Below are 10,357 nucleotides of genomic sequence, written 5' to 3' on the forward strand. Positions count from 1 at the left end.
TCTATCTATTTTTCTGTCTATCTATTTTTCTGTCTATCTATTTTTCTGTCTATCTTTCTTGCTGTCTATCCATCTACCTATCTCTCTGTCTGTCATCTATATACACCCACACATATATGCAAATACATTCATACATATCTACGTACATGTATATGTATGCACAAACATATACACACACATGCACACACACTGTAAATGTGTGTGTATATATAAACATCATGTACTTATGCATATATTCATACACATACATATCTCCTTACATACACACACATATATATGCATGCATTACTCCCCGCTACTCTTTATATGTATCTTTTACAAGTCTGGTACTTATTCCGTTGGTTGCTTTTGTTGAACTCTTAAGTGACAGGAGCATAAACAAACCAACACCAGTTGACAAGCATTGGTAAGGGACAAATACAGAGATTTACTTTATCTTTACTGTCTGCATTGGTATGGGTTCAACAGCTGGATGCCCTTCCCAGCACTTGTGGGGTCGCCAAGTACCTACAAGATAAAACCCCCACAACTAAGTTGAGGGATAAAAAATGGGATAAGAAAGAAAGGCAGGGAGACAGGAGCAGGTGTCTTGCGGAAGAGGTGACTTATCCATCTGGAGAGAGATAGAGGGATGTGTAATGAGAAAGTTACAAGGTAATGTAAAAGACAGAATAGGATAGAGGCGAGCGGAAAAGATGGATGTGTAGGTAAGTGCACCAGGAGTGAAAATAGTGACATGATTAAAGAGAGAGAGAGAGAGAGAATATCAGTTGAGCAGAGGTGGTGGTGGTGGTGGGGGAGGCAAATGAAGGAGGAAACAGGGTAACATAGAAGATTGATGGAAGAATGGATGTTAGATGAGGTGTGGGAGAAGGCTTGACAGAGCCTCAGAGATGGATGGGTCTTCTCAAGCACAGCATATTGCCATTCATCTCACTTCCTCTTCATTAGTAATACTACCAGCAGCTGGAGTACTTCATTTACTTGTAGTAGTAGTAGTAGTAGGAGGAGGAGGAGGAGAAGGAGGAGGAAGAGGGAGAGGAGTATCAGCTGTAGTGATGGTAATTATAGGAGTAACAGCAGCAACAGTAATAATAGTAACTGCAGGAGATACTGTACTATAATTACTTCTAGCAGCAGCAGCAGCCGCAGCAGCAGCAGCAGCAGCAGCCGCAGCAGTAGCAGCAAGTGTTGTACTAGTAGTAGTAGTAATTTTCTGTGACAGATATATAATGCTGCGACTGACAATTGGTGAGCATAAAAGAACCGGGTTTTATACATATATATATATATATATTTATATACACAAATTCACACACACATAAATGTATATATGTGTATGCATATATATCTCTGTATGTATATATATTTATATTGTGTATGTTTAAAGTCATATATGTATATGTGCATATACATATATATATATATAGACATAGATGTAAAAAAAATTTTCACTATCTTCTGTTTTAATAAATATATATACATGCACATGTATATATATATATATATATAGATATATACTTTGGCCCATCTGCTCTTGTAAAAATGTCCAACCTATGCCAGCATGGAAAAACTGATGTTAAATGACGATGATATGCATAAATATGTTTGTGTGTGTATATATATATATATATATATATATATATATATGTGTGTATGTGTAGGTGTGTGTAGGTGTATGTACTTATATATTTATGTGTGTTTGTGTTGATATTGCAAGTTGTTCCATCAAACTGATGATGCTACCGCTGCTGCCTTTGCCGCTGATGCTATCTTCTCTCTAACACTGCTGTCGGCATTACTACACTTGTTATTTAAACCTCGTATTCAACCCTAATCAGACAGACCTATGAAGAGAGACTTTCCAACTCTGACCATCTAACCTTTGAAATGGGTTCTCTGATTACCTCGTTAACAGTATGTAAGTGCCAATCACCTTTTTTTCTTCCCTCAGATCATACACTGGTTGTTATTTCTAGCTATAAGTCCCTCTCTCCCAACAATGGTTGTCAGTGTTTCGGACTAAATTCTCTGTGTTCATCACCTATCAATTTTGTGAGGCAGAAAAACCGAGTTGCAGGTGATACAGCTGCTATTTCTAGCTGCTGACCTCACTGTCTTTTATGTTTTGTTTCAGTCATTGGACTGCAGCCATGCTGGAGCAGAGCCTTGGAGGGTTCTAGTTAAATGAATTGACCCCAGAGTTAATTTTTTGATAAGCCTGGTACTTATTTTGTCAGTCTCTTTGCCAAATTGCTAAGTCATGGGGATGTAAACGAACCAACACTGGCTGTCAAGCAGTGGTTGGGGACAAACACAAACATGACCATCCAGTTAGAGGGTGGTAATGATGTCTAGGAGTAAAGTACATGTTCTATTTTTTTCCCTACCTTGGGCAAGTTCTTCAACTATTGCTTAAGGCTGCCCAAAGCCCAGTGAGTGGATTTCGTAGTTAGAAACTGAAAGAAACCATTCATATGGATGTGTGTGTGTGTGTGCGTGTGTGTTTATGTTTGTACCTCACCACTGCTTGACAACCAGTGCTGGTTTGTTTATGTCTTTGCAACTTAGCTTCTTGGCATAAGAGGTCGATAAAACAAGTACTTATTTAAAATGAGTACCCCAGTATTTATTTTTAAAAGAATAAACATTGGGGTTGATTTGTTTGACTAAAACCCCTCAAGGTGGTGCTCCAGTCAAATAACTGAAACAAATAAAAAAAATAAAATGATAAAAATATGTTGTTTTTTTTTTGTAATACAGTAAAGTGTTATCAGAGAAATTTAGTATTATTTCTAGCAATCAACTTGTCCATGGTCAAACATGATGAAACAGATATATGATTAAAGGTTTATTACATTCATGACCTTCCCATCTGTTTTGGGGATTGGGGTTTGGTTGTATCTTTGATTTTATTATCCCATGAATCTATTCTGCTTGCCTGGTTTTTTTTTAAAGGTAGTTAAGTATAATTTGGCTGTTATTTTTAGCAGCTTCAGTGACCACATAGAAGCTTCCCTCATTGCCACAGCTGTCTCTGCATGACTGACATCATTACTGTCACTGTTGCATTTGTTTTCCTTGTCAATCTTTAAGCTTTTTCTTGTTTTAGTCATTGGACTGTGGCCATGCTGGGGCACCATCTTGAAGGGTTTTAGTCCAGCAAATCAACTGTAGTAATTAATTTTTTTTTAATGCTTGGCTACTTATCCTACCAGTCACTTCTATTGAACTACTTGGTTACAGGGATATAAACAAACCAACACTTGCTGTCAAGTGGTAGTGGGGGCAAACACATGCACGCACACACACACACACACACACATTTATGCTAGGCTTTTAGTTTCTTATTTCTTTATTGCCCACAAGGGGCTAAACACAGAGGGGACAAACAAGGACAGACAAAGGGATTAAGTCGATTACATCGACCCCAGTGCGTAACTGGTACTTAATTTATCGACCCCGAAAGGATGAAAGGCAAAGTCGACCTCGGCGGAATTTGAACTCAGAACGTAACGGCAGACGAAATACTGCTAAGCATTTCGCCCGGCGTGCTAACGTTTCTGCCAGCTCACCGCCTTTTAGTTTCTATCAGCCAAAACCACTCACAAGGCTTTGGTCAGCCCAAAGCTTTATAATAGAAGACACTTGCCGAAGGTGCCACACCGTGGGACTGAACCTGGATAGATGTGCTTGGAAAGCACTCATTTTCACTCAGCCTTGTCTGCATCTTTATAATATAAATGATATTTTGTCTTTTTCGTTGGACAAGCTACATGCATATAATTTATTTCATATGCTTGCAGTGTTCATAAACACATAATCCAAACAGTTTTACCACTTCATCCCAGGCTTTCCTGAGTCTTCTACTTTTGTGTTAGAATGTTTGGATCTATATTTAGTGTTGCAATGTGAAGAATATGATAGTTTAATGAATTTAAGTTTAAACTTCTCTAAGAAGTCATGAATTCAGGATAATTAATTTCTGTATGCTATGTTGATTGAGTATTCTTAATGATTAGAGCTGATAATATGTTGTTTAGTATTTTAGAAATACAGTGTGTTCAGGCCAAAATTTAACTTTTTTTTTATGTCTCTTTTTTTTTCTCTAAAACCACTTTATATATTGGTGAACAGTCAACAGTATTGGAGGGCCTAAAAATTACAGTTGTAGTTGAGAAAAAGTTAGCTGACATGGAGGACTGGAAGCCATCTGAATATTGGAAAAGAATTACTTGTATCATGATGATTTGCATCATGACTACTGCTCAATGCTCTGTGAAATCTTTATAGGTTGTAAGATGTGACATGGACATCATGAAAATCAAGGTACCAAACTGTGATGGTCTTTGAGTGTGTCTCCAGTGAGAGTGATGTCATATTGTTGCACATCTTTGAATTTAGCCTCAGGCTCAATTTAAACAACTATGTAAAGCTGTTGGAGACTGTTGTCAGAGCCTGGTTGGAGAGGCTTTGCTGTTGGAAGGCCATATGCCTGGCAGCAGGATTCAGCTTATACTTACAGAGAGAGTCAGAAATGGTTGTTGGAGAATTTCTACGACTTCCTAATTCCCCTGATTGTAATCCCATGGATTACAATCCCGTGTAGGGGTTGCAGTTGAGAAAGACACCAACTGCTCTGCTTTCAACACCAAGACTGAGCTGGTGGCAAAGATCAAGAAGGTGTTTGAAGATCTCCCCAAGGACACAGTTAGGAATACATATACCTGGTTCTATAGCCACCTTGAGGCCTTGGTGGAAGCTGAGGACAGCTACTTTGAGTAAACTGTTATTTCTCAGCCATAATCTAGTTAATACTTCTTTTGTTTTTTTTTTTCAAATATTTAAAATTTTGGATGGGATATAATTTTCTTTTTCTTTTATGTAAACTGTCAAATTTAGTCTAAACACCCCCTAGTTTAGTATACTATAGTAGAGCAATGCTATAATATATAATACAGCAATGAGTCGAGGCTTTCAAAGACTGTACTGTGAGAAACAGAAAGGTAAATGTCTGCTGTTTGTTTCTTGAATTGGGTCCACAATCCTTAATGGAATCATAAGAGTGCTATCAAGATATACCCGGTATCTTGAATTTCTGGACCTGAAAAAGGGTCCATCATTTCTCAGTTTTAACCTCAGTTTATTTCACCCAGAAAGAGAGAGAGAAAGTGGGTAAGACAGAAAACAAACCAACTCTGTCATAGTTTGGTACTTTATTTATCGACCTTTTAAATGATGACAGATGAAGTTGACTTTGACTGGATTTGAACTCAGAGTACTGACACCTAGAACAAATATCATAAGATATTCCAGCACTGAATATCTGTTAATTTGGCAGCTTTCATATATACTCTTTTACTCTTTTACTTGTTTCAGTCATTTGACTGCGGCCATGCTGGAGCACCACCTTTAGCATGCTGGAGATTTATTAACTGAACTTTTTGTTAAAATCAAAATAAAGTTAGAATATTCATTAACCATTTTTAACTATATTTCTAACAAAAAATACTGCCTTTATGTTTCAGATGATTTTGAAAATAATCAGGAATTTGATAAAATTTCCATCCATTCATCTTCTTTGTCCTTCCCACCACCCAGTATTCCTTGGTGGGTCATTGGAGTAGAGTCCTCAGGCACCTCCTCCATAGGGTCATATCAAAAGCAACTTCATTAGATGTTTTTGACTGGATTCTCAACCATGACCATCTGTGACTATGGATTTTATTCGATCATTTTGTTTTTGGTCTACTCCAATAGGGCTTTTGTGAATTGGTTCAGCTTGAAGAATCCGTCCTGCAATTCTTTTGTGTGACATTCTAATCGTATGTCTGTAGTAGTGGCGGTGTGATCTCTCAATGTGGAGAAGTAGCTTGACCTAGATAAACTCTCTAAAACTATGGATATTATCCAATCATCTCACTCTTATCCATCCTTAGATCTCCTGCTGATTGGCTTGGCTTGAAGAATCTGTCTTGCAGTTATTTCCTGCACTTTTCTAATCATATGTCCATGTAACTGGAGCTATGACCTCTCAACCAGAGAAGTAGCAGCTCAGCCTGGAGAGATTCCCTGATCTCTGATTTAATTTAACAGAATGACAAACTTTATTAACTAATCTGGTCTTCAAAACAGCAAAAATTGTCTATGACACAATTGTGATGGAAAGTTTTAATTAAGATCTAAACAATTTAAAGAGTCAAGTTGCTTCAGGCAGTTTGATAGCCTAATGAAGTTAATTAAGATCAAACACATAAGTTATGATTATTTGCATATTTATTCTTAATATGTCCAGGGTGATTTAGTTGTAAAATATGCTAGTTGCTGTTGTGTACATCACAGGAGAACAATTTTTGCCTTTTGTGACAATGGTGTCTTCGGCACACTTGGCTTATTGGTACATGAGATTCTGGGACACTGGTGTTTCCATGTTATCTCATCAGGCAAAAGCACAAGGACTTGCAGGTTTTGTTTATACTTTTAGCCAACATACTGTTTGCAGATTGGTGCTTATTTCTGCTAACCAATAAAAAAATTGTTATTTGTGCACCATGTGAAATCTGAAGCGAGTATTTGCATACTTATATATAAGTTATATTCTAAACAACAACAGTACATCTTCAGCACTCAACCACACAAAGCACTTAGCTAACATTGCCTCAGTTAATGTATTTTACAATTTTAAAGATCTTCAAATCTATTTTTACAATTCTATGACATGACTGAGTTTTTACTGATAGCTCAGATGAAAAATTAGCGGAGATTATTTGGGTTAATCTAGAAGTTACTTCAAGACTTAAATCGGTCCCGGTGTAAGCTATATTTAATTACAACTTTCCATTAGTGAAAAGACATGTAGAATAAATCAACTGTGACTTATAACACGACTTTGAAGTTATTTATTCAAACCGAGTGTGTGATGCTTTAATACTAAGCTAGATTACAAGAAAATGTTGGTTAAGTAAAAAAACAAAAATAATGTTATGAAAGAAACATCATCTCTCTCTCTCTCTTAAACTTAACAAACATTGAACACCAATTGATAAAAATATACACGAACAGTTTGAAAAGTTATCACCATCATCATTTGATGTACTCTGTCCATCTAGTATGGGTTGGATAGTTTGACGGGAGCTGGCAAGTCAGAAGACTAAGTCAAGCTCTACTGTCTGCTTTGGCATGGTTTCTACAGTCAGATGCCTTTTCTAATACCAACCACTTTACTTTCTTTACTGCAAAGCACTTATTTCTTATTTCTTTATTGCCCACAGGGGGCTAAACATAGAGGGGACAAACAAGGACAGACAAAGGGATTAAGTCGATTGTATTGACCCCAGTGCGTAACTGGTACTTAATTTATCGACCCCGAAAGGATGAAAGGCAAAGTCGACTTTGGCGAAATTTAAACTCAGAACGTGAAGACAGGCGAAAGACCGCTAAGCATTTCGCCCGGCGTTCTAACGTTTCTGCCAACTCGCCACCATAACCACTTATTTCTGTCACTCTATTCATACTGTCCCTCTCACTACCTGGCACATATCCATTCCACTCAATACTACTCCCCATTCAGTTGAGGGGTCTTATCTTGCAAGTTGCTTGTTGACCTCACCAGTGCTGGGGTCACATAAAAAGCAGTTGGCATCAAGAAGATCATCTATTCATACAAATCATGCCAAAGCAAACAATGGAGTTTGGTGCAGTCTTCTAGTTCACCAGCTCCTGTCAAGCCATCCAAATTATGCCAGCATGCAAAACATACATTAAATGACGATGATGTCACCCAGTATGGAAGAAGCCATATGAACATAGACCATATTGCATATGATCTGATACCTGATATGGACCAACATACCACATGAACTAGTATCCTATATATACCAATAACCCATTATATATACTAACAAATTGACCACCCTTTGAACAGTTTTCTTAATTCTTTATTGCCTACAATGGGTTAAACATAGAGGGGACAAACAAGGACAGACAAAGGATTAAGTCTATTGCATTGACTCCAGTGCGTAACTGGTACTTAATTTATCGACCCCGAAAGGATGAAAGGCAAAGTTGACTTGAGCAGAATTTGAACTCAGAACGTAATGGTAGACAGACGAAATACTGCTAAGCATTTTGTCTGGTGTGCTAACGTTTCTGCCAGCTCGCCGCTACTAGTCAACAAGTTCTTCTTCACATCCAGCTTTGGGTCCTACCTACAATGAACCTGTTTTAACCTACTATGTAATATCAATAATTCCAGGAGAATACCAATATATATATATCTGATATATAAATCCCATTCTGTCAATCTGTTTGTGTGCTTATAACTCAAGTATTGTTCATTCAATCGGGCTGAAATTTTAAACATGGATACATGAGAGCATGAGGTGTTCCGCAATCTAAAAAGATTTTCAAAATTGTCAGTTTCAAAATGAGAATTGCAATTTTTGTAATCTTTTTGTCCTATTTCTTCTGCCATGCTTTTCATTAAAAGCAACGAGTTGCTCAGACTGCTAGCACATACCATTTTGCTGGCAACAAGGGGAGTACAGGATGACAGTCAGCCAAAACTGTTGCTATGTTGTCTCTCTTCTTTCCTTTCTCTGTCTCTTTCTCTGTCTCCCTCTATGTCTCCTCTCTATACATAGAGGGCTCAATATGATTATCTAACTTAAAGCAACAGTTGTCGAATGCAAAAAGCCATAGAACTGTTAATACATACATATATACATACACAAGATGGGTGTTTTGAGGGAGATTTGGCAGCTATTTCTACCAGGTCTAGCTACCATGTAGAGGCCTCCCTCATTGGCTCATACATACATATGACAGTAAGGTGTGATTTGAGGTAAATTTGGCTGCTATTTCTACCAGGTCTGGCTACCATGTAGAGGTCTCCCTTATTGGCTCATCTAATATATAAATCTCGTTCTGTCTGTCTGTTTGTGTGCGCTTATAACTTGAGTATTGTTTATCCGATTGCACTGAAATTTTAAACATAGATACATGAGAGAGCAGGGCGTTGCACAATCTAAAAAGATTTCCAAAATTGTCAGTTTCAAAGTGAGAATTGCTAATTTTGTAATCCTTGTGTCCTGTCCATCGGATGATTAAAACTTCCATAACACCGTCCTAGTTAACCCTCTTCACGTATACAAAGTGTCCAATGAACAGGGAGCATTTGCTAGTATATATATATATATATATATATATATATATATATATATATATATATATATATATATACATATATATATATATATATATATATATATATATAACAACCATTATGAACATTCCTCAACTGATCTTTTATCGACCTCTTGCAATCTAAGCTACTTTAACATTCAAGTCTACCCTCATATTGTGTCAATGTTTAAATATATAAATACCATACTCTGACCTGACACTAGTTATTTACCTGTTTATTGCTTCATTCTATTATGTAGGTATATATTTGTATATGTATGTATATTGGTTCTGTATGTAATGCTTTTCCCATGTAATTGTACAGAAGCAGAATATAACTATAGATAGATATGTACTTGATTTCATTCCATAGCTGAGATAGTTTACTATTTCTTAACAATTTAGCATTCAAATCAGCCATACCTGGCCCAAATATTCTACCTATTTAATGTCCAAACTGACCAGATGTGATTTCTCATACCTTAGGCATATCATGAAATCTCAAAGCTACAAGATGGTGCAGGGTTAATTCAAAACAGTGTGAATAAATAAGGATTACATTTGCCACAGTAATCTGAATGCCAAAGGGTTAAAGTGAAAAATAATCTTTTACTTGTATAAGTCATTGGAATGTGGTCATGCTGGAGTCACCACCTTGAAGAATTCGGTCCAATAAATCAATCACAGTATTAGTTTTCTACCCAAGTCTGATACTTATTCTATCAGTGTCTTTTTGCCAAACTGCTAAGTTACAGGAACATAAACACACCAACACCAGTTGTCATGCAGTGGTGGGGAACAAACATAAACACAGACATATACATTTAGACACACATACATACACACACACACAATAGGCTTCTTTCAGTTTCCGTCTACCAAATCCACTCACAAGGCTTTGGCCACCTCAGGGTGTACCTAGATGAAAAAAAACAAAAAAAAGAAAACTTTCAAAATGAAAGGGTTGACAAGAAGTACAGCTTTTAGAGATGTTATCTCCAAAGACTCCACATTCAGTACCGTCTAGGTGAACTTTTACATCATCTAAAGAATCGAATGTTTCAAACAAAATATGATTTCAAAGGAAATGATACATATTTCATGGTTTTCTATGACTTCCAGCAATTTTACACTTTTCAAAATAACTGTAGAATTGTGTGTATATATATATGTA

At 36.8% G+C, this 10,357-nt stretch overlaps 1 protein-coding gene across 5 annotated transcripts in view; it reads left to right on the top strand.

Moving 5' to 3' along the window:
- The window catches only part of LOC106883388 (steroid hormone receptor ERR1), a 226,614-nt gene that overhangs the window by 27,680 nt on the left and 188,577 nt on the right, over positions 1-10,357 (top strand). Inside the window, exon 1 of one of the 5 annotated variants that reach the window (XM_052973523.1) lies at positions 1,172-1,251. The exons of 2 other annotated variants lie outside the window; for them this stretch is intronic. Coding sequence is in view for 1 of the 3 variants with exons in the window: in XM_052973521.1 (XP_052829481.1) it covers positions 1,920-1,921 (2 nt within the window). In the remaining 2 variants the exon portion in view is untranslated. Of the gene's footprint in view, positions 1-1,171; positions 1,252-1,676; positions 1,922-10,357 lie in introns of those variants that run through there. 2 more of the 5 variants (XM_052973521.1, XM_052973524.1) reach the window with 2 other exon arrangements.

The sequence above is a fragment of the Octopus bimaculoides genome, chromosome 16, assembly GCF_001194135.2.
Source record: "Octopus bimaculoides isolate UCB-OBI-ISO-001 chromosome 16, ASM119413v2, whole genome shotgun sequence".
NCBI classification, from domain to species: Eukaryota; Metazoa; Mollusca; class Cephalopoda; order Octopoda; family Octopodidae; genus Octopus; species Octopus bimaculoides.